At 42.4% G+C, this 24,770-nt stretch overlaps 2 protein-coding genes across 5 annotated transcripts in view; one reads left to right on the top strand and one right to left on the bottom strand.

Moving 5' to 3' along the window:
* The window catches only part of Serinc (serine incorporator TMS1), a 29,954-nt gene extending 20,797 nt beyond the window's left edge, over window positions 1–9,157 (top strand). The window contains exons 10-12 of one of the 2 annotated variants that reach the window (XM_070535819.1): window positions 3,212–3,238; window positions 6,206–6,344; window positions 8,391–9,157. In XM_070535819.1, coding sequence (XP_070391920.1) covers window positions 3,212–3,238; window positions 6,206–6,344; window positions 8,391–8,529 — 305 coding nt within the window. In that variant the 3' untranslated portion in view covers window positions 8,530–9,157. The remainder of the gene's footprint in view (window positions 1–3,211; window positions 3,239–6,205; window positions 6,345–8,390) is intronic. The other variant, XM_070535820.1, reaches the window with a different exon arrangement.
* Window positions 9,158–15,665: 6,508 nt separating this feature from the next.
* The window catches only part of LOC139057485 (myelin regulatory factor-like protein), a 147,007-nt gene continuing 137,902 nt past the window's right edge, over window positions 15,666–24,770 (bottom strand). For all 3 annotated transcript variants that reach the window (XM_070535816.1, XM_070535818.1, XM_070535817.1), the window contains exons 22-26: window positions 23,245–23,589; window positions 19,430–19,595; window positions 18,844–18,976; window positions 17,528–17,620; window positions 15,666–16,217 (exon numbers count right to left, since the gene is read on the bottom strand). In XM_070535816.1, the coding sequence (XP_070391917.1) occupies window positions 16,137–16,217; window positions 17,528–17,620; window positions 18,844–18,976; window positions 19,430–19,595; window positions 23,245–23,589 (818 nt within the window). In that variant the 3' untranslated portion in view covers window positions 15,666–16,136. The remainder of the gene's footprint in view (window positions 16,218–17,527; window positions 17,621–18,843; window positions 18,977–19,429; window positions 19,596–23,244; window positions 23,590–24,770) is intronic.

Raw genomic sequence — 24,770 nt, 5'->3', positions numbered from 1 at the left:
ATAGAACACCATGTAATTAGAACCTCAATATGACAAAGTGTGTTTGTATGAAATTTCAATATAACGAAATTTCGCTTCCGCAAGAAAGGAATGCTGAGACAATAAATGGAAACTTCTGTGGACACAGATGGTGAAATGATTGAATTACAAGCAGCTGCTTGCAAACACACTTCAAATCAAGAGCGACCGCCAAAGTGAAGCCACATCATGTTCCATATAAAGTCCAAGTATGATAAGGTCCTATCGTGCCTCGCGCGAGCAACGGGAAAAAGGGGAGGGGATGAAGCATTCGCTCCTTGCTGTCGGTGCTTTTCATGATAGTGTTGTCCCAGTGCAGGCAACGCTATCAGCCGCGGGGACGGAGTGCATGTGAAAACATGGTTGGCTTCACTTAATTCGTACCGCCTATGTGAAGATACCGTCTACGTGGCATGAAACCGTATCATTCGTCACTGACTGCCAAATTCATCTAAATGAATTGTTTTCTCATTCAAATTTTCTTTTTTTTTCGATTGCGCGATAATTCGGAAAATTCTTTGGCCCCTTTCCGACTAAGAAAAATCGATCAGCGACTGTGCTTATTTGCATAAAAGATTGAATTTCAATACAACGAAATTTTGATGTAATGAAGCAAATTGATGATTTTACCTGCTTAGTCATAGAGAGTTTTTACTGTATGGCAATGCCATGGCTTACGCCACGTTGGTGGTCAGTTGCCTGATATATTTTGTGAACGTCAAGTTGTTCTACTCTGGCCATGACAGTGTGAAGGAGCAAAGGCTTTTCTGTTGACTTGACTCTCCAGAAACCTCTGTTGCACTGTATAAAAATGCCAGCAATCAGGCCCTCAAATTTTGTCTGCTGCATCATCACAATGAACAGAGCATCTCGTGTGCTGATGCAGGGAAAAATATTATTTCTTTTTGGAGATTTCTTGCTGCAGCTCTTGGTCACATAAGGAACCTAAAGCTATTTGTAATGATTCGTTGCAGAATTCCTTGTAAGAGCGACTTACTAAAATGATAAAGCTTGCTTTGTAGTGTTAGTAATCCAGTGCTTGGAATGAACCAGAGTTGCAGAGTCGCAACTCCAGAGTTGGAATGATTCTGGAATCACATCCCATTTCCAAACACCTGGAATGCAGTGGCAGCGGAATGATGGCAACAGCCTGTCAGATGCAATGGGAATGAAATGGGAGCCCAAGATTCTGGAATGGAGTTGCAATGGAATGGGCACATAGTACCGGAGCACTAAATGTTGATTTTCAGCGAGACTACAAAACTGCTAAGTTTGCCCATTCGACTGAGCTGGACTTAGTTTATTACATTTCTCAATTTTTACTCAATATGGCTCTTTCAGTGACTACCGTATTTACTTGCATAATTATTGCACTCGTGTAATGATTGCACCCCTGCATTTTGTCAAAATTCGATTTTTTTCATTTCCCGTGTAATGATCGCACCCCGAACTTGCCACAGCGATATGTCGTGTGCCAAGTCTAGCTAATGATGATCGCGCTCACCATCTGTCGAATGCTTCGCGAACGACTCTTCAAGACATACCAAGTGGCCTGCACACCCGAATATTCCTAAGCAGATGCCTCATTTCATTCCTTTCATCACTTTCCGCACTTCCATGAAAAAAAAAAACAGCTACAACCAAACTCGCCTTGGCTTTATTGTTTGTAGGCTGTATAATGGTTGTGGTCAACAACAACAAAAAAGGTTCTTTTCGATTCTTCTCGTCTGCACTCGTGGGCATGCAACAAATTGCGAGTGGCAACGATAGGAGCCACGTTTACACTGATACATTAGAAGCGTACCCTATTTATGCTTCGACGCCTGTAACAAAGCTATTTGCCCACCCATAGTGGAAGCCTGCCGTATTAAGATAGTAGTGAAGACAAATGCCGCAGTTTCTGCAGCATGCCCACCATTGGTTTCTATCACTGGCAGCCAAGCTCGCACATCTCTGTTTCTGTCCCCTCAATGTGGTCATGGCTACATTATTGCCGTAAACTTGCCAGCAGTAATGATATTATCCATTACTGATATGGAAAAAACTGTTTCAATATGCATAATGTATTCACGAGAAGAAAGAAATCATGTTCGACGCATTTGGCTTGCTCCATCGGCCGCCATTTTTGTTTCGAGGTCCCGCACTGTTACAGCGGCAGCCGCCTATTCGTTGACCTGTTGTCATCCCGCAGCAAATGCGGGAAATTTAACCCGTGTAATGATCGCACCCCTGAATTTGTGTCAATTTGTTTACAAACAAGTGCGATCATTATGCGAGTAAATACGGTGCCTAGTGGGGACTACCCCTGCCGTAGTAATAATAATAAGCAACATAGTATTCTACACATTCTGCACTTCTGATGATCCAGAAACTTTTCGTTGTTACTATGTTGAAGTGCATTAAAAGACTGCAACTAGTTAACTCCTTTACTACTTCTTAAGAAATGAAGGAGTGCCCGGAGTGAACACTGGGCATGCGCTCCCCTCCCTGAAATTTTTGGGTTAGTATGCGGCCTGCCCAAGCTCCCGTCCCAAGCCAAGGAAGTGCCTCTACCCACCCCCCGAAAAATTTCCTGGCTATGCCTCTGCCCATTATGGGGGACACAAAGATAACGATTAACAACTCGCTGATAAGATGAGAGCCCGCAATACTGGATTGCTCTTATGCAAAAAAAGTTGTACATAACATTTTTTTTTACGTTGTTAGAACTTCAAAAATATATATATTGTTTTGTTGCTAGGCACGCAAGCGCTAGTAGTAAACAATTATAAGAAAGCATTTCATTTACTAGAATTAGAGGAGTGGAATGAACCAGCCCAGCCACACCAGGAGTGGGATTGGTCCAACTCACTATTCCATGGAGTTATGAAGCAATGGAATTGCGGGGAGCTCCAATCTCCGAAAAGGAGTGGGAATGCAATTGAGGGGTGCACTCTGCAGCTCTAGAGTGAACGCACTAGGAGTGTGAAGCAATGAAATTTTCAGCATTGCTGGTTTTTTCTCATGAACACAGCCCTAGGGTTACCTTCAAGAGAAAGAGGGCAAGAAAGGCAGCTGTGGGATGTGTGTGTTTTTTTTTAAGTATAGTCCCAAAAGGGGTAAAGATTTAAACAAATTGCACATTTGCATGCCACCTGACTGATGGCCTGTTCTATTTCTCTTGTTCTCTTTTATCTCTCCTACACTCTCACAGAGTCCACTGCACTTGTGGGGAGCGAAGGTAATGCGCTCGTTTATTTACTGTTTAAATAGATCTTTTGCTGCCTGCCTTCCTTTCTTCGTCTTTCTCTTCGTTTTGCCTTGTCATAACAAAAAGTAGCACTGCATTCCTGTGCAGGACAGTGATGACTAAAAATGGGGGATTTAGCATGAATAGTTGCATATTCTTCACTGCTTTCATGGGCAAGTGGTGGGATGCTCATTTCCATAAAGTTGTGCCAAAGCAAAGCTTGATGTGCACTGTTAAGCCTGCTAGTGGGGCTCGGACTTAAGGCCATTTTCTACGGGTTTTTAGATAATCTTTTCTAATCAAATCATATACAAGTAGTTTTAAAATGCGAGCTTTGAGTATTCGAGTTGATTAGCGAATATTTTTCTGGCAAAAAAAAAAGATATAAAGAAACTGGTTTATTTTAAGTGTGGGTGAATATCCAAATTTTTGAATATGAATAGAATATTTCACGCTAACTATTCATATCCAAAGAGGAATTATTCGGTATTTTCAAATATTCAAAATTGCCAAATATTTCACAGCAAATGACTGTTAAAGTATTGTTATTGTACACTGTTTGCTAAACAAAGTGTCACAAATAATAAGAATTGAAACAACAAAAGTTTTTGAAGCAATGCAAAAACAAAATGGGTAATGCAAGCCCTGTTTCAGGTTTTGCAGTGGAGGCCTGCATGACAACCTGTAATTTTTGCTTGTATTCTGTCATTTGGTGTTTTTTGACAGTGTAGTCATGTAGAAGTTTTGTATTTTACGCTGCTACCAGTGATGTTTCTTTTCAATGGGCCCTTTTGAATGTGTCTACGACACGCAAGCCCTTCAACATTTCTTCCCTGCACCATCTGATGTTTTTTTAGCAGTCATTTATTGGGTGTTTTTCGAAAGCTAGTCATACAGCATCCACTCATTCTTGGGGAGCTTCTTTGCAACCAGGCTCCAAAGTGATTGACAGGATAATTTGTGCACCCGCCGTGGTTGCTCAGTGGCTATGGTGTTAGGCTGCTGAGCACGAGGTCGCGGGATCGAATCCCGGCCACGGCGGCCGCATTTTCGATGGGGGCGAAATGCGAAAACACCCGTGTACTTAGATTTAGGTGCACGTTAAAGAACCCCAGGTGGTCGAAAACCACTTTCGAAATCAGAAAGTGGTTTTGGCACGTAAAACCCCATAATTTATTTTTAGGATAATTTGTGCAGTTTTCTAAATGAAGAATTCGTGATCTTTTACTTAAAACTGATGATTTGTAGCTGTTACAGTTTGCTGCCTTTTTCGTAGTAATCAATATAGGCGGGGTACCTCATTTATATTGGAATAAATATTTCTGCTGCAAATGCACATGTGCATCTGCACTTGACTAACCTATATTCAATTTTATTTTTGGTGGCACGAGCATCAAGTGACACTCTTGTTCCTTGCACAAAACTTCCGGTTCACCTCCTGAGACAACCGGGGACAAAATTCAAAATAAATCAGTAAAAAATAGAAGGGAAATAATACAGTACAAAATTCATGGGTTTCATTATAGACATCATGTCATAGCATAAATTTATTTACAAGTTGAGTTACTGAAGTGTCTGGAATAATTAGAATTATTAGAGATCACATACCAAAGCACAGAATCGTAGACTACAGAGATCCGCCACATTAGCACGACTTTGGCGAAATTTCTGGAAACCCAGAATTAGAATTCGGAAGTAATGACGTCACTAATGACATCACACACAAGGTGTCATGATATTTAACTGTCTAATTAATAGAAAACAGTTGCCTGGCAGACTGAACATCTGGCTAGCAGAGCAGATGTGATGTCACTCCCTGCTTGCGTGCTCTTTGCATACTCTGAGGTCAGCACTGGAGAGGGCGTGTAAGGAGCGCTTTCTGCGTCGCTCACTAGGGGGTTACGTTCCACCAGGTGGCGCGTGCTGCACTTCCTCCTCGCCCTCCCTCACTACTTGCTTGCCTTTCATGCCAGGGGAAAGATATTTGCTCCCTTAACCTAAGGAACGCCAACACCGAGGCACGAGTGTCACTAAGAGACGCCCAAGTCAAAGATTAGGGTTGCCTACCATTTTTTTATGTTTACTATTCATACTAAAAAATTTTTGTATTCACCCACATGTAATTTATTTATTAAGAAAAACACTATTTGCTAGTTCATTCAACTGGGCAGGGCAGACTTACTTGAAAATAAGCAAAAAAATGAAAAGTGACTGGAACTTGCATTTGACAACAAGCACTTCAGTGTGCCCATGAACTATATGCAGGGGGGCATTTCTATGGCAAACAGATTCCAGCTGTGGCATTAAGTGGCAGCTACAGTAACTCACCCAAAAATAGGTCCAGTATTTGTAGCTAACTCGTGTATTTGAAAATAATCATACTGTTCAAAATAAACATGAAATTATCAAAACAAATGCTTTAACTTGAAACAAAATTATTGCGCGTGCGTGCGATAATGTGTGTGTGTGTGTGTGTGTGCCCGTGTGTGCGCGTGCGCATGCACACACACACACACGCACGCGCGCGCGCCCACACACACACACACACACACACACACACACACACACACAAGAGAGAGAGAGAAAAGAAGACTATATGGTGAAGTAAAGAGACCCATTAGCTGATGTTACCATAACCATGTCCTCAGTGTTGTGTTTGTGGGGATGAAGGCCAGCAAAGAGGAGCCCGCTGTAAGGAATGGAAGAGCATGGAGGGAAACAAAGTAAAGCAATGTAGAAAGGATGGTTACATACTACTATGCAAATTTCGCTGTTGCGGCATTGCTAGTCATGTCTGTGAGTTAGCAGCCAAGATGAAAAGCATGAGCTGTATCATGTGCACTTCTTCTTGTGGAGCTTGGGCTGACGCAGGAACCTCTGAACTCATGTAAATCTTGCTCCATCCCCTGCTCTTGCGTGACAAGCATATTGTTGTTGCCCACACTACTCCTGTTGCAGATTCCAGTGCTGGAGGAGATGCAGAGGCCAAGGTGTGGGACAATGAGGATGATGGGGTGGCATACAGCTGGTCGTTCTTCCACTTCATGTTTGCACTGGCTTCACTTTATGTCATGATGACCCTGACCAACTGGTTCCAGTGAGTGCCTTGCCTTGCTCTCTCCATTGTCTTCACTTTTTGACACTGAAACACAATTTACGCCATAGTAGTGAGCATTGGTTGGCAAAAGAACAGTACACTCTCAAGAGTCATTGACAAAATATATTTTTTGGTTAGGGCCCCACTTGGACTTCGACTCACCAAAATTCTACTCAGCCAGGTTCACTTGGACTTTCGAGTCAGTCAGAGTTAGTCTACTCGTGAGTGAGTTTTCTGGCCTCTTGTAGGGAGAACTTAAGATGGGATTAGGTGAATTCAGCTGCCAATGAGGCTAGCAGATATGAAACGGAGAAGCACGCTGTAATTGAAGTGCCTTAAAAGGAGAAACAGGTTTTCTTTTAAGTGGAGCTTTCGTTGCGGAATAAGGTCGGTTTTGATACTGTGGTGGTTGGACTGTGCAGAGTAGAGAATGTTAGAGTCGTGGGTGGGGGGGGGGTGCATAGTCAAGTGGAGGATGATAGGTGTGGGGTACAGCAGTTATTCATTGGTTGCATCACCAATGATATCATACCTCTGTCCAGTCGCAGCAGAAGGGATGCACTTCTGTGGCATGTGTTTTCCCAGCGCTCTGGGTTGTTGCATTGTGTAACACTACACAGATGGCTCCAATTGGAGCCACCTTCTCAGTGAAGTGCTGCTCAGTGAATAGCAATGCGGCGCATGAAGTTGTTTGTCCAAAAGACAGGAACCTCGGTGTTTGGCAAGAGGCAGCCAAGACATTCGAACAGTGAGGAGCTTCTCACACTTTAACACTAATCTCTGATGCTCCCTGCATAATTTTTAACTCGAACATAACCGAAACAAGAATAACAACATTGGATGATTTGTGGTTTTTCTTGTTGGCAAAGGTGGCACTTGTATTTACAGTCGCCAACAGTTTATTCGGACCTCACGGGGACTGCGGAAATGTACGAATAAACAGGTGTCCGAAAAAGCAGATTAATAATTTTAAAAAAATCCTTGATTTCCATGCGCTTACTCTGGCTCGGCAGTAGGCTTGAAGAAATCGTAAATTCGGCATTGCACGCTGTTCTGCTTACACGCATTGAGATAAGCCTGAATCTCTGAGAGAGTCATGCAGTCACTATAGGCGGCTGAAAGCACAGTCACTGCTTGTACACACTCTGCATGCAACGACAGCGTAGCACATGGTACGCCATCTTCCGACTCATCGTCCAGCGGTGCAGCCGAAACCTGACGAATGATCTTGCTGTCGTCGAGTTCTGCGCATGTCGGTACAGCAGTGTCAGCACCTGTGAAACTCAAATGAGACGGTGCCCGGAATCGCAATGCAACCACTGCGCAGGTCTCGGCAGAACGTTTTCGGCGTCAGTAGGGAGCACATCGGTAGGCGACAAATCCTAGGCTTCCCGGCACCCGCTTGCCGGCATTCCACAGCGTTGTCTGCGCGGACACTGTCGGCGCCATTAGACACTTGACGCGGTGTTTCCGAATGCTGCGTTGGATCCCCGCAACCTCGACAGCACACAAAGCAAACACCACCACGCCGTCATGCCGACACCAGTTGCACAAACGAAAAACGTGGCCTACTCGCAGCGTCGTGCACGAAAAAACAAATCAGCTGCTGGATTGTCTTGACATATGGCTTACTAAGCTGAGCCCGGAACTGCTGTAGCCACGAACCAGGCAGAAATGATGATGATGAGCGGGGATCTGCAGTAGCGCCACTTCCTGGGGCAGCAAGGAGGCTTCGTTCAATATAAAAAGGGCATTTAGCAAGTCGAACCATGCAGCGGTCAGAGTCGTTGCAAGGTGTCCGAACTTTTGGCACTTGTTATACATGATGGTCTATGGGGAAAATGGCGGTGCCGCAAAGCAGACCGAATAATCGAGCATGTCCGAATTTTTGGAGTCCAAAAAATTAGTCGGCGAGTGTAATCATCTGCATCCTCGCTTTTGAATATGAATGTAAGACATCAAAGTTTCATATGTTGACAAACACAAAGTTTCAAGTGTTTCCAGGCTGTGCTGGTGCTGACTGTGGCTGTTGTGAACGTGTTCCAGGCCAAGTGACGATCCCAAGAACCTGATTGAGAACACTGCCTCCATGTGGATCAAGATGGTGTCGAGCTGGATATGCTCTGCACTCTACTTGTGGACCCTAGTGGCACCACTGGCCCTGCCGGACAGGGACTTCAGCTAAATGCTTCCTACCTGGCTGCTTTTACTTTTTTCCTCCCCTTTCTTTCTTTTTCGTTATTGCTGCAGAGTTTCAAGCAGCCAAGAGAAGTCATACCTTGTGTTGTAGAATATAGGTGTTTTTGTTTTGAAGCAGAGAAAGCTTGTTTGTATAAAAGCCTGTAGAGACTTATCGTGAGTAAAATATTGTGATTGCCATGTCGAGTGTGCTACTTAAGTTGTGTCTGTGCACCATTATCCACACAGTTTTCTGTACATAAAAGGGTGTTTCATTAAGTGTGTCAGATAAAAATGAACAAACAATTCTAGAGCTTGCTTTTCATCCCTTTACCCTCTACATTCTTGTGATTGTGTGTAAAATGTCAAGACTATTCGTCCCTCAGGAAAATGTGTCTTGTTTTTATGCCTTCAAAGTTTTATTTCTGACAGTGCCAATTACAACACTGTGTGTGCATCGTTTTTCTTTTTAAACTGGAGATGTGTTTGATTTGATGTTCAACTTCTGGAAATTCAAGGAAGCACACTTCGAAACAATATGTACACAACATCTTTAATCTCAGTGCTCCTGCTGTTCACCGAATTAGACACAAATGTTCTTATTTTCAGTCCGCAATAAAGTTGGCTGAATTGTACTGGCGTTTCTTGTGATGGTTAGGCATTTATTTAAACACTTGTCAGTACTGTCCTTTGCATGGTGCATCTTCTCGAATGCAGGCTGTACAGCTGAAGAAATTTCTCTTGAGCTTGGCTACTAGTACACTCGAGGAATGTTAAAGGGGGCAGTTGAGCTTGTACTATAGCATCTAGGTTGTGCGGGTAAGGTTAATGTTTGCAGGTGAGAACTCCAGTTCTGTTCTTGTTTTTAAGTGCCATTCTTCTGAGTTGGTGTCAGATGCCAATACTTAATGCTGCTGTAAGCCAATTTAGTTTGGCCCACACAAATTCTTGGCATAGTCATGTTCCCCGTTTAAATTTATGCAGAACAGCATATTTTACTGGCAGCTGTTGGCCAAAGAGTGCATTTCAATAGCAAAGGGCGCTTAGGGAAATGACCAACAGCAGACTTTTTAGCTTGTATTTGTTTAGCACGACAGAAGGCTTATGTTACCCAGTGCCCAATACTGCAGCACTTCTGCTGAATTGTTGCAGAAAATTTTAATTTTATATGTTCATATTTATGCCATACTCTTGTCCTCCACTGTGTATGCAGAACAATATTTGCGTCTTGTGCAGAAGCAGTTGTGCGGGTTTTTATATAATGAATGGCAGTATGTTCCAATTACTGATGAAAAAACAGTGGAACTTATTAGAGAGATTTAGTATAGCGTAATATGTTAGCGTTAGCAAGCGACGCAATGTTATTGCTATTGTACATTTCAGAGCGCTGCACAAACTAATCTTTTACAAAAGCGAAACCGAATGTAATGTGAACCCAAACAGCCGTGACGCCATCTAGATATAAAAGTTTACAGAGCACAAGTAAACATAATATACATAATATGGCTGTCTAATCCAATGATGTATCTATATTATGAGCTTAGCGACCATGGTGGCTCTTTGCTTTTCTGCAAATTATGATTATTTAGCTTGTGGCGCCATATGTACTACAAACAATATGCATTTGTAATCTGTGGCCTTTGAGATCAGGCTGTTTATGCGACTTGCTGCTCTCGCTGCCAAGTCTCGGAGGCCGTGTACAGTCATCCAATTCTTTAACAGTCCACGCCAGCAGTCAATGCCCAGCCGCTCAGTGCCTTCTTACTGCGCGAAGCAACATCAAGAGTTGCACACGTGCACCAAGTTCAATGGAAGGCGTTATCTCTTATCTCCCATAAGAGCTTGCACAGAGTTAATCGTCGCAAGGGCTGTGTTGTGCTGGTGGAAAGAGCCTAGCAGATGAAACTTGCACTTCCAGGGAACTTGGTGCGCATGCGCTACTCTTGGTGATCTCGTCGCTTCGCGCTGTTAGAAGGTGCTGACCGACTGGTCAGTCAACGCTTGCACGGTACCATTAAAGAGTCGGTAGACTGTGCATAGCACAGCTACTCTTGTTAAGCTTAAAGCCCTGAAAAATTGACGGATTTAGGAACCAGCGCCCTATTGTCACTAATATTTTGCTGTTGAACAATCATGACACAAATCTAAGACAAACACTAGCATCTATAGGGAATGAATAGACCAAACAGCACAGGACGACGACTTGACAGATCTGAAGCAGGTGACTCTCTCCTCGAAGGCACTGCCATGTTTTCCATGCTAAACCGTCATGCAAGCATTAGTGTCTCGTGCTAAATCCCAAAAACAGTGGAGGCATGCAAAGTTGCCGTAGCGTCTGGCGCGAGCACAGTTTGACCCCACTATTTTGTTGCGTACAGCATGGTGCCACTTACACTACACTAAAACTCTCTATTAGCATGAGCGTTTTACGTCATAGTATGCATTGGAAAGAGCACAAATGCGAATGAAATCCGACAGAACATTTCAAGCAAAAATCGCACTGCTCTTAACAGCAAAGTTACGCATAATGATTTGTAATCATGTGGAGAGGCTCTGTAGCACTAGTGTTTTGTAGCAGTGTTGCTTCATCTGGTATTCTTCACTGGTTTAATATTAACATTCTTGATTGTCACCAATATCACTCACTGTATGTAGTATATATTCTTCTGTCAACATAAAGCACAACATGAAGCACAATCTTGTCATTACCACCATAACCTCCTAGTGCGTCTTTGTTGGTTGTTAGTTCCTTTAAGCTTGGCCTTTTGGCACCATTAACTCTTGAGGCACTAGACAGTTAACACAGTATATTTAGCCAGTGCAGTATGGTCATGGACTGAAAGACCCAGTTTGGGACTGCCGGAATTGCAGTGTGCAAGCTGTGTTAAAAAATGCCCATTTCGGAATAGAAAGGGCAGGAGCTCGTAGTGAATGCGGAGTACACATACTTTTTCTCTCTCTCTCATTTACACTAGCAATGGACTTATCTGATGCCACCAACCAAATGCTGTTTAAGCATACAGTGTCCATATAAACTTTGCATGCATGCCTCAAGACCCCCTCAGAAAAAAATAAGTTGCACATAGCGTGTCATATTGCACTATGATTATATAGTACTGTGAACAAAAATGAATGTGCATCAATGATTTCTGCAATGGCACACACACAACCTCTGGTCAAGAGAAGCGCCAGGTCTACCACAAAGACCATGGAGCAAAAATGGGGAGATCATAGCCATATGCCACATCTAGCAGAGAGTTTCACGAGTTGGTGAACTGCAGCTCTCTTAAAAAAAAAAAAAAACTAAATATAAGACCTTTATAACACTCTTCTACTGCTCTAATAAGCACACTTGCAATAGTTGCATAGCTTCATATTACTTTCGTCATTGCTTGAGTAATTGGCCCTCTACTTTTTATGGCGATGCAAGCAACCTTTCGACACATCAAAGCTTGTTGGTGCTGCAGGCTCATGTGTGTTTTGCATGGCATAAAAATTAGTGCAGGCAACAATAAGGGCCGGTATCTTGAGCGGTCACTAGTAAAGGGGCTTGATGTATAGAAAGAGGTTTTAGCCACCAGTATTTTAGGTTGCTTTGCTAAACAGTGGCTGTCGTGCTGTAAACTAGTGGCTGTGATTGAGGTACACTGAATTATATCTAGACTAAATTAAAGAGCCCTGCGAGTTCACGAAGTAAGGGCGAACTCTGTGCTCAAACTGTCAATGCATCCTCGGGATGTAACACTTACAAGAAAGCATAAGACTGTATCAAGCCGAGAAGTCTGCATTGGATTGAAGACTAGCCATGGGCGCCTCAAGAGTCCCCAGGCTATTGCATTGCTTTTGAAAGCAGCGAGAGCTGAAAGTGTTAACATAGGCCAGGCATGAAACTGCCTTAGGAAGAACATGGTAGTTGGGGGTGCTGATATAAAGGTTGCCTTAAGATGGGAGAAAGTGAAGCATACTCCAGTGTTTGGTAAAGAAAAGATGATGGGTTCCAGACTTTCTAAATCACTTCATTCACGTGGAAAAAAATGAAATGCAGTCAAAAGTTCTTTTATACAAGTGCTAGCATTACTACCTGTGTTAAGAAAACTTAAGTGAGCTCTGAACTATAATGTACAAATATGCTGCCATATCATCTGGTGAAACACCAATAGGTGCAACTGGAAAGTGTCGCCTTGAGCTATTGGCTTGGGAATGCCCATTGACCTTTATACTTGTTTTAACGACATGTTGTTACACCAAAGAAACTTTTCACTACTTCTTGTAAGCGGAATTCTGCAGCCACTTGCATAATGATTGCTCATGGAATCACTGGGCACTATTATTATTATTATTATTATTTTTACAAATATAAAGTATAGAGAAATGGAGAATTTTCACTATTGTGGGAACAGCTATATTCTTTTCATTTAGTATTGAGCGCCTCAACACCGCAAGTAATTGTCAAAAAGGAAAAGTGTACAGATCAAGATTCATGGCACTCAACTTAGGCTTGGGAGGCATGCCAAGTTATCTGTCAGCAGAAGTGCCATATATGCTTCAATATAAATTCCTGCACAAAGCTCGCACTGCCAGGGTCCTGTACAAGGTAAGAGCAACTTTGTTTCATATGCACTTCTTCCATGCCTGGACATGCAAGAGCGCGTGGCTCCTCTTTAGGCGACTTGCAATGGAGGGACCTTGCAATGGGCACATCGGTAGATAACCTCACAAAAATCTGCCTTCTTTGCTGAGAATTGTGCAATAGAGTAATTTTTTAATTTGTTCCATTTAATAAGAATGGTGATATCAAGCATGACGTTATGCCAGAAACCCAGTGGTAGCTGCAGGCAAAAAAAAAGAAAGGCAGCACCTTAAACTACCTTCTCAGGATGAGCAGCTTGACAAGATTTATGTGAGCCACATAACAGGACCATATAGATGGAGGGAGAACTAGACATGAGTTCGCAAAAACCAAGGTCGGCGAGGTGTTGACTTGGTCTAGTTCTATAGTGAACAGCGTAACAAACAGAAAAAAAGGTGGGTGACACAAGTGCCAACTTGGACAGATAACTATAGGTACTAAGAAAGGCATGAAAGAAAGAAGCAACCATTGTTATTGCCAACACCAGTAAGGCAGCATAACATACACAAGCAAGATGCTCTAAGTGATGGGATGGCAACGAACTCACCATCTCGCGATCCCACCTTTCCTGGCTGTGCATCCTGACCATGATGACTGCTTTCTTGTACAGTCAACCATGAAAGTCTATACTAGACGTAGGCTCCATGATGAATCTCAATTTCTGCTTTGTTAAGGCGTGGTGCTTCCAGTTTAATTGATCACTATGCATGATGCAAAGGCTACTACCCACTGAAACTTTGAAATTGAGGTTATGTGGGCAGGCTCTGTGGGAATTCAGCTTTCCCGTAAATCCTGTGCCCTGCAAACTTTTGTGGCCTACTGCACCTGACAACTATACCTGTGTTCAACTTTATTGTGCTGAGTGCAGCAAAAAACTTTTAGCTGCCACTTGGCACTTGTGTATGTAGTCTTTCCTTTCACCTGTGTCTTTTGCACTGTTTGGAGTATGTCAAGAGCAAAGGCACCTTATCCAAACACATCAGCCGTAGCAACTGCTATGCATTTCCGTATAGCATCATAGGCTGCAACAATGAAAAATGGTTTGGTTGACATCCATACTTGACTTCAACTCAGTTTTCTTGCTCAATGTAGCCCTGTTTGCATTGAAAGTTGCATGCATGCTATTCTCTAAGGATAATCTGTAGCTCTAGCTTGAGTTAATTCTGTTGTTTATACTTCCTTTGACTAGACGCATAGATTAGAGCTAAATCTAGAGGTGCATTACTGTGCATCAGTTTAGGCAGATGTAAAATATTTTGATTGTGGCAGTTAAAACGTAACAGAATCGTTACTAATAGTCAAGCAAGAGGAAACAAAACACTTGCCAAAATAAGGGAAAACGAAAGCGGGTGTTTCAAATCATTGCATGTTTAAGATCTGTGATTTCTGCACTTCCGTAGTCGAAATTTTTCGCAAGATATGTAGGTTTAATAAATATGTAGTTATTATGGGTGGTATTAGCTTAAACTTGGATGAGAACTGTATATATCACAAGAAATACATGAACCTTTGCTATGAACATGACCTTGTCTCGGGGCCCTATCATTTACCAATATGCTGTTTCTGCAAGCCAGAGGCACCTGTTTACCATCGTGTCTGCATTTGACACCTGAAGCTTCCATGATATGAATGAACCTTTTCTAGCTGCTTAGCACTGACAACCACTGTGTTATACCAAAGAAATCATTCCCTGCTGCTTGAAACCCCCAGTTGACAGATGTCATGTGTACTGAACAATTTAGGAAAGGCTTTTAGAGAACAAGTTGTTGAAACTTGCCATGGGCGAAACATCATGAAAAGTACTACAGCACATTTTTGTGAAAGCTAAAAGAAAGAAATGTTACGAATTCCATATTCTATGTGGTTACAATATTTGAAAAAAATGAAGCACAATGCAATGATGGCACCAAGGTGAAGTTTATGGGTGCAAAACTTCACTTTTAAGTGGCACCACACGTGGACAGTGACAATGAGCAAATGGAGATGAACAGAATGAGCAAACTCCTCACAGACGGCTGCTCTAAAAGCCATTGCACAAATTGTTTTCTTTTTTTTTTGCTTTTCTAAGGCCTTGGCTAGAGTTGCAGTGTGCAGCATCAGGCCATGTCAGAGTTATTGCATCAATTTTAATTTTTACAAAATTTATCAGGCCTCGTAAGGTCTGCTGCTTTATGTATGCTGCTGCATTACATTAATGCAAACAGACTAAACAGTGCACCCTGTTGTAACAGGTGGCAGGGTTCTTTCCAACTTTTTTGCCTAGTTGTTTCCTACCCTTGCAGCATGTCAGGAGGACATAATTTTCATGAAGGCCTACCTTCTGTGAGACTTGCTACTCATAGCAGTCCATTGGAATTTTCCATGCCTCGTAGCATCCATCACCTTCTACAAGGCCTACATTTTGCCAAAAACCACTCTTGTGAACAATTTCCGCTCGCACTAAACACACATCCGGTCCCTCCATTTCACAAAATTTGATGTCTGTGAACTATTTCAAATCACGGGACTGAGTGTAAAATCAAGAAGGTGATATATTGAGCTTGTGAGTCAATATTTTTACAGTATTCCAACGAAAATGACACCGAGCTGTGAGCTATAGTGCGGTGGAGTTGCAGTCACTTGCATTGTGAAACCCTCGTCAGCTGTGGCGTGGCTAGTCTGGACGGAATGTGTATGGACAATGCAGCCTTCCAGCACAGTCACTCAAGTCTTATGTACAATGACGGCACTCAAGAGTTCAAGTGAGAACACAGCTTGTCAGGCTGTGCGTGTTGTGGGCCTGTTGACTTGGGGCGATGAAGTTGTGGTCGAGGGGCCGTTTGCATTCGGCCTGGCGGTTAGCACTCCACATGTTGCGGCTTCGCGCCGTGATTTGTCCGCCATTTTGAGATGGGCACCAACTCGCTCCACTTCTCCGCGGCAGGAGCACCAGTGCTTCGGTGCGCTGCTCATGCATTAACGAGTCATGCGTGGCGATTCCTGCTTCACTTCTCGCAGTGCCTGTGGAATGTGATGCTGTAGTCCCAGAACAATTCGCCAGCCTTGCTCTTTGGTAAGCTGCAGGGCTGCAAACCGAAACAAGTCTGTAAGTGTTTCACATTGAAGAACACCAGATGGCAGAAATGAATCTGGAGCCCAAGTACTAATGCGTCCCTCATAGCCTACTCCGTAGTTTGAGGACGGTAAACCATGCATTAAAGAAAACTCTGCTAAATATGCTAAATGCACTTGAGTAAGCTTCCTAGTTAGTTAACTGACAACTTTGGCACGGTTCTTTGTATGTACTAAAACCTGATCAGCTAGCTGTTTTTTGTGTTCACAGCAGGGAAGCCTAAAAAAAAGCTGCGCCATTCAGTAATGGCATTCTATTAACTCTCCCTACTGTAGCCACCGTCCTCCCAAATTTGCTTCATCCTTGTCTTTCTTTTTTTTTTGCGCCACTACCCAGAATAAATTATCAAACCATCATCTACCTTAAGCCAAGGTTTTGCCATGACAAGATAATTTTGCGGTTATCCTTTATCAAATGCAAAGCTAGATATGTGACATTTACATGTCTCTTGAAGCTTTGGCCAATCGTGCCATTCATGCAATCACTGTTGGCAATGAACATTTAAATAGCGGCTTGCTAGGCCGCATCGGCGTCGTGCACTGTTATTGTAAGTTGAGGTAGCTGAGGCCAGTTGAGGCGCAACCCCTGCTATCCTAGCCAGCGTGCTAATTACTTAAGTCTGCTAATTCGAGTTGGGATCATTGTGGTCAAGCTACCCTGACTGGCCTAGTGTGACAGCAAGTCATGGGGCAAGTTGTACCACTCTTAATTAATGCAAGAACAATGACCACACACACCTTTGAACAGAAAACAATTTACATTAATGAGATGCTTTGTTGTCAGCATACCAACCATAATGAGCATGCAAAAGTAGCTCGAGACGGTGTTTAACATTAAAGTCAGTATTTTCTCAAACAGTGAGCATTGTAATTAAGTAAACAACATTATCAGAGGTGGGACAGTTCTTGTTCATGTTAAATAGCAACACCTAAAACGCAAGTTTTGCTGTATAGTATGCAACTGATGCTAACTTGTGCTTAACGAACTATGAAATGTTTGACTGGCACAAGCCAAATTTTTGCTGCTCCTGAGATGGTTTGTCAACAGGAAGTTGAGAACACCACTGTTGTGTGCTTTTACGCACCACAATATGCTTGTGACTGTAAAAGTCTTAAATGAATACAAGTGCATTATGACAAATTTAAATGAATAATGTCCACAATAGCACGATTGTATCATACTCGTGATGAAAGATTTGAAGATCAGAACTGTCTAAGGAACCAGGGTTCTTCAGTTGAAGCTGAAAAGTCAAAATCCGTTCACCTGTTCGAAGTGTTCCCCTTGTTTGAGAATTCTGAAGTTGTAGCTGCTTTGCAGGAAAAGTCCAATTGGTACTCTCCAAGATGGCACAGCTTCCTATAGAAGGAAAATAAATGGTGCATGTAAATGCAGTTCAACTTGAGTGCATGGTTGTTACAGCAATGAGTTGCACCTTGGAGCTATGCACCTTTGAGCTTTAAGTGCTAATACTGTGCGAGTGCAAGTTATATGTGCACTCGCTTGTACTGTGTTACACAAAGTTTCATTCATCAACTTGTAATCAATAATTCAGTGGATAATCAGCTAAAAAGGGACAAACATTTAAGGTGAAAGAGTATCTGATAAACTGGACAGATTGGGGGCCTTCGCTTAGTTTCCTATTGATGCAAGCACAAGTGAAGTGCTGAAGTTCTGGAGGTTTCCTCACATTCAACTTACAGGAAGTATGCCCTTAATAAACATTAAATGAACAAAACTTAAAATAACTTCTTGATGACTTGGAATCATGTTGACTTTGTGCAAAAAAAGAAGTAAGATACTCCACTCATGCAAAAGGTATATTTTTTTCTTGTTTATTTTTAAGTAGCATTACCTTGGTGTTATTTTGCACAACTTTGCCAATGAAAACATTCCATTACCTATTTGCTTCTTCACCTAGTTACCTTGCACTTCGATTTCCAAAATGTCTATTACATATTACATATGCCTAGAATTGACAAAACAGTCTATAACTGATCATGATAAATTAACAGCCAACTGTCAATCTACAGCAAAGACCAATGGCCAACAAACTTTCACAGCCAAACAGCCAATCTACAGCAAAGACCAATGGCAAACAAACTTTCACAGTATACTCACAGTTATGTGTCACAATTACAATTATAGTTAAATCATGCTGATGGTAGCCGCATGGCTGTTAAATATACACTAAAGAGGAATGTCAAGCTGTATCTGTAAATCATGTTTATGCAAAAACAAACGTGGCCACTCGTACCATGGAGTAGGCTTGGCAAGTTGAAAAGATGCAGAAACAAAAAGCAGGTGGTTGCACCAACCTAAACTTGCCGCACTGGCTTGCTCCGATTCATGAATTTTGACAATGTCTATTTGGATCCCTTTAATCATTTATGAGCAAAGGAGGACTGTATTGCACTCAACAGACACGACCTAGCACATCTTGATAACTTTTTAGGCCAAAACAGCGTAAGCTATTTGAAATTATGCTTGTCTCGGTACTTTAGGAACACTTATGGTTCAATTGGATGCCTTCTGCACTTTTTCTTTGTTCCAGTTAGTGCAGGCATCTAGCTCCAGCTCACCTCTGCCCAGTGGTTTCTGTCTTGAGGCAGAAATGAAGCCATCGGTCGTGTATCCAGCCCTGGCAGAGGAGCTGGACAAGCTATCTGCTTCTCCGGAGGGCTGCAGCTTGCCATTTTGTGCGGACCTGTAAGGCTGCATATGATAATAACTGAATCAATGGTGCGCGTAGACTATGCATTTGCATCGTAACTACATACACATGCTGTCAGTGGCTACTAGACAGTTTTCTTTCTCACTTGGTTTTGCCTGTGTCATTAATCTTCTTCTAATGCATTTGCTTTTTAAATTTTTATGCTGAAGTATGGAGCTATTTACTACCAGTAATCACTTTCCTAATTTCATGCAAACCATATGAGCACCTGAAGCCTGTTTAGAGAGCGGGAAACTGCTGCTCCATATTGGTAAAAACACTGTGACCTTTCAGTGTGTCAGTGAGTGCAGCAGATTGGCGCCCATTCCTTCTTCCAAATAAGCATGCTTCTCAACGTGAATGACATCGACATAAGCATTCCTACATCGTAGTATCTTTTCTGGCATAGCAAGCACTGGTACGACGTGACATGGGATAACAGAGCTCCAACGTACCTGAACTGAAGAGTAACATACTGCAGAGGCATATAACGTGACAGTGGCACCAGGTAGCTGAATGTAGGCCCAGACCTCAGGATACATTGTAGCGTATTGCAGTACTCCTGGCCGAGTGTCACGTTGAGTTCAAGTAGTCGAAGTGACTGAACGACTGTGTAGGTCCCTGGGTCAGAAGATGAGCTTGAAGTCAAGATTATGAACATTTTACTGTTAGAAAGCATCAATTCTGCTGTCCGATTCCATTAATTAAACTCAGGTTAATTTGCTTGTTTTTGTTAATTTGGCCTTGGCCTGCACCCGTACATTCTTATTGAGCCAAACTTTCGTTATTTCGATCCTGAAATTAGCCTTGGCTGGATAATTCGAACTTGGCTGGTCATCATGCATGCCCCCGACCCCAATGGTCTGCAACGGTGAGTCCAATAGCAGCAATGTCCATCTTGGTGAGGTTAAGGCACAGTGAATGCATGTCGAACACACAACATCGCTTGTCGAAAATGCCTATTTTCAGCCTACCACAGGAAGATTTTAAGGCGAAAATGGTAGTTCACAATAAATTATTACGGTAAATCAGTTCTATGGAATCCTGTAAGGCAGAGGAAGGTTCACGAAAGGAAAAATTGACATCCACTCGTATGTAGCACGAAGCTACAAAGAAAATCCACATGGGTTTGTCAGAAACAAAGCTTCATAGCTGAAGAAAAATTCGTCCTGGTCCGGCATTCAAACCCGGGACCAACACCTTTCCAGGGCGGTCACTCTACCATTTGAGATTACCAGGAGGCTAGCAGGTTGCAGTGCGTGGGTGATTTAGTCAACAGCTTGAAGCACAAGGGCAATGAATATGGCAAATCAGTTCTGTGGGATTCCGCAAGGTGGAGGAAGGTTTATGAAAGGAAAAATTGGTAGAGTCCTTGTGCTTCGACTTGTTGATTAATTCGCCCTCATGCTGTGTCTTTTAGCCTCTTGGTTAGCTCAGATGGTAGAGCGACTGCCCCGGAAAGGCACTGGGTCCCGGGTATGAATCCCAGACCAGGACGAATTTTTCTTCAACTACAAAGCTTTGTTATAAGAAACCCATGTTGGTTGCCTTTGTAGCTTCATACTACATATGGGTAGATGTCAGTTTTTCCTTTCATAATAAATTATTACAGTATTTAACCGATTCTATCGCATGCATAACTTTTTCAAGAGAATTCTTCCAAAGATTGCTTGGGCAGTGCAGTTTCAAACCAAAACCGTGTTGAAGTCATTGCAGTGAAAATAAGACAAGACACAAAGAAGAGAAGACAGAACACCCCCCCCCCCCAAAAAAAAAAAAATGCCTTATTTGTGTTGCAATGGCTTCATCTAATATCATCCAGTTAGCCCAACAACAATTTATTTTTAGTTATATTGAAAACTGCATTTGCGATGTTCGCAACAGTTCAGCATCAGAGCCAGTCTATCCCGCATCACCACCATTCCTATCACAATTGAGATGGTGACCATGAATGAGAACGAGTTCTCGCATAGCATGACGATAACGACGCACCACTTTCTGTCCAATTACAAAAGGAAATTCCGACGATAAGTTATTTTACATGTGAAGCTAGCGGCAACAAGACGCATCACGCATTTTTAGCGTTCTGGAAAATTTGATGGGTTGCAGGATAAGCTAGCGAAATGGTTAGTCGATGCTTATGCCATCATCCTGTGCTAAAAACGTGCTATGAACTGTACGTAGGCTGACATGTAGTGGTTCTTCATAAACAGCGATAAAGTGCCATCTGATAGTGGTAACGATAAATGTAAAGTAAATAAATTTATATTCTGGGAAAGCATGGTTTGCTAGTTCTATTCATTTCTCATTGACAGAGTTGGCCGCATACTACGTCCTCCTTGCTAAAAGATAAGCTGTACATTCTATTTGTACATGTTTAGGAGCTCTGTCAATTTTACTTGAGTTTTCTACTTTTAACCCATATTGAGTAGGTGCCGGTCTGATTCATGGATGTGTTATAATTGGGGCAAATACTGCCAAATGAACCGGCGGTGTGTTTTGGTGCTTTTTCTGACTCTTGTTTACTTCGACCTTCTGGGTAATCAGACCAGTTTCATCAGTCCCATCAATATTGAACTAACGGAAGTCGACTGTAATAGAGATTGCTTTAACAAGGCTAGTGTACAGCTTTATAATTTCTTTTGCAAGGGGAGCTTTTGCCAAAGCAATATTGTGGTTTTAAGGCCCCTGATATATTTCAGTATATTTGCTGACAACATGTGCTCTAATCTCTAGAGCACATTTACGCTTATAGACAGACGTGAAGGACGCTTTTGTTGAGTGGAAGTTTGGAGTCCCCCACGCATTCATTTACTGAAAAATTTATTATCCAGTAACAGTGTGCTGCACTTATAGTGTCTGTCAAATATAACAGCTTAGCTTAAGAGAATGTGGAATCTAGCCGAGGCTTTGGCGGGCAAGTGCAGCCTGACAGCCCCGCAGACTCGTCACAGAACTTTCACCCACATGCATGCAGACACACTTTGTACATTCTGTGATACCAACATGGTGCAGACAGAAATAAGTACCATGCATGCGCACATCCCGAGGGTAAGTGCAAATCGTTTTCAAAAAGTTTTCGGGACTGCACTCATGGCATTTCCAATGCCTGCGATGTCCTCTGTCGCCTACTGTTAGTTAGAAGTTAAAGCTGGCATAAAACAGAACTGCAACCACCAAGATTTAAGTATTATCCGCAACTTCGCCCACAACCTTGTGGTGGCACGATGATGCCATCAAAGTGGCATCCCATGATTTCCCCTGACAGTGAGCCTGCCATGTACTATGACTACCTCGCAGGGTGCGCATCACTGAAGCCTCAGCTATTACCTGCAAAATCAAAATGCTGTCATGACATTTATGCATGGAAGCTACGCTAGAAGGAATCTTGGAATTAGTTATGTGTACTGATGATGCCTAAACACATAAACATCTTGTATCCAGGTGCTGCTAATGTAAATAAATGTGTTGAGTGTGCAGTGAAGTGCAGGTATGACCATAGATTTGATTCAAGACTGGAAGAGAACCCACTAACACTCTCACAATGAAAGGAAATTTAAAGTTAACTACCAATGAAAGCAAGGGGGTAAGCAAAGAGGACTGGAAATTACCAGCATGCAAAACTAACTTCATTGTCATTAATTTCTTTGTGTAATTGCCACAGGAAAACATAGCAGAGGTGTTCACTGAAGCGCAACAATGGTCTCACAAGGTTGTTGTACTGTATCAGATTCCTATGTGCATCAGGCATTTTCTCTTGGAAAATTTCAGTACCTTCTCATGTTAAATAATAAACATTACATATAGCACTTGGAGGACACCAAAGAAACCTTAAATGAAGCTAAGGACAGCTCAAAAAGCAATGAACCAGATAATAACATGTAATGTTAAGAGACAAAGACAGCGATGTGAATTAGAGATCATATGTTAGAATTTGACAATGATAGATACATGAGGTGACAGAATAGATATGCCATTAGAGAAGATATATAACGTCATTCCAAAGCAAAATACCATCCGAGGGTGACACATATGTGGATTAATGAAATGTAACAAGTGTCACTCTCTCTAGGTATAATCTAAGTAACATACTCGCCACTCAGGCACACAGACACAGGCACAAAAAAATTATCAGTGGAAGAGAACCCACTAACACTCTCACAATGAAAGGAAATTTAAGGTTAACTACCAACGAAAGCAAGGAGGTAAGCAAAGAGGACTGGAAATTACCAGCATGCAGAACTAACAGAAAAGGTGTTACACTGCAGACCTTTCCTGCCATTCATGGCCTTTGAGCGGCGGTGAGAGGAAGCCAGGGTGTCGATGCTGTCAGCACCATTGTCGGTGTGCTCGGCACGCTTGACCTCGGCATCCTGGACGTGGTCTGTTTCCACAGCCGTTGGCTGAGATCCCAGCTCGAGTGAAGGCTGTGTGGGTGGCACGAGGGCAGTGGGCACCACCCCCAGCTTGCCCCACTGGGCACTGTTGTCTTGCACATCCACAAACACCCGGCCACTGCCAGTGTCAACCAGGTGGTCCAGCAAGGGCTGGTCATCCAGTGGCTGTTTTGCTTTCGACAGGTCCGGTGAGTCTGGTACACTGTTATTGGACTTGTCTGCAAGGAATACGTGTGTGTTTGAGGCATCCTCTATAGTTTTGTTACTCCAATTTTAAAATGCAATTTGTTTTATCTCTGCTTTGAGCATGGTGAGTCATATGAATGTGCACTTTCAGGTGAAGAAAGGTAATTTAATCTATAATTTTGGCATATGCTATGATCTACTCAGTATGGCCAACCGGGTTGTATGGCATGTAGTGAATGCTTAATCAGAGTGTAACATTAATGCAATGCTGTGACTGGTATGTTATTTTGACAATGCTGAGAAGTTCCCTTATGTTTACTACTGGCTAAGTGCGGTGGTAAGCGTTCTCCATTGTGGTTTAGCTACCACTGTCTCAGAGCCCTTCATGATCACAACAATAAGCCATGACTTCTCTAAAAGCAGCTTCGCTTGGGTGTGAAGCCTAGCGACAGAAGCTTGAGCTGGAGAAGTATCATGATGTCTGTATATCTCCTGTCCTTAAACACCCATCCCCAAAGTGAGTAAATGTAGGACACATTTCTGCTAATATTTTCCTTACTGTGGTCAGGTATGCCATGCAAGATGCAGCGGATAAGCATAGATGTCCATGGCAGACATACGCTGCAAGGATGCGCATTCTGTCTTATGTCTAGGTGTCCAAGAGTCTTGTGATGCAACAGGATGTTACGGGTTAATTTTGGCTCCATCTGTGATGAGTTGCTTTCCTGTTACTCGTAGATGCCTCACTCTTCATTAAGCATATGAAGATAGACACAAATGTAACCCTTCCCTATCACTTTTGTTAAGACAGAAGTTCATTTCCCTTGTCCTTCCTTTGATTGCAATGTGTGTTAGCTTCATGTGTTCATTACTTAACTAAATATGAAGTCCATCAATCTTTCTTATTGTTCTCACATATTTTGCATTTTACTAATTCAGCAAACTACTGGCAAGTACTGAGCTCGTAATAAAGCATGAAATATGGGACGATAAATAAAACATGGTACTTATGGGGCATTCCAGTGCACATTCGCTAGTCTATGTGAATGTGCATTAGCAAATTTACTGCTAATGAATGGTCAGATTATGCAAATTCACATAAATGTTATGTAGAAAGAGGCGTGGGAATGACTACGTATATACAGGTGTGTTTACAAGCGCATATGCATGTAACATAGCCAAGAAAGAACAGCTCATGCAATGTTACATAGTC

Source organism: Dermacentor albipictus, chromosome 3 (assembly GCF_038994185.2).
Source record: "Dermacentor albipictus isolate Rhodes 1998 colony chromosome 3, USDA_Dalb.pri_finalv2, whole genome shotgun sequence".
Taxonomy (NCBI): domain Eukaryota; kingdom Metazoa; phylum Arthropoda; class Arachnida; order Ixodida; family Ixodidae; genus Dermacentor; species Dermacentor albipictus.
This window is presented reverse-complemented; position numbering and strand designations above follow the sequence as displayed.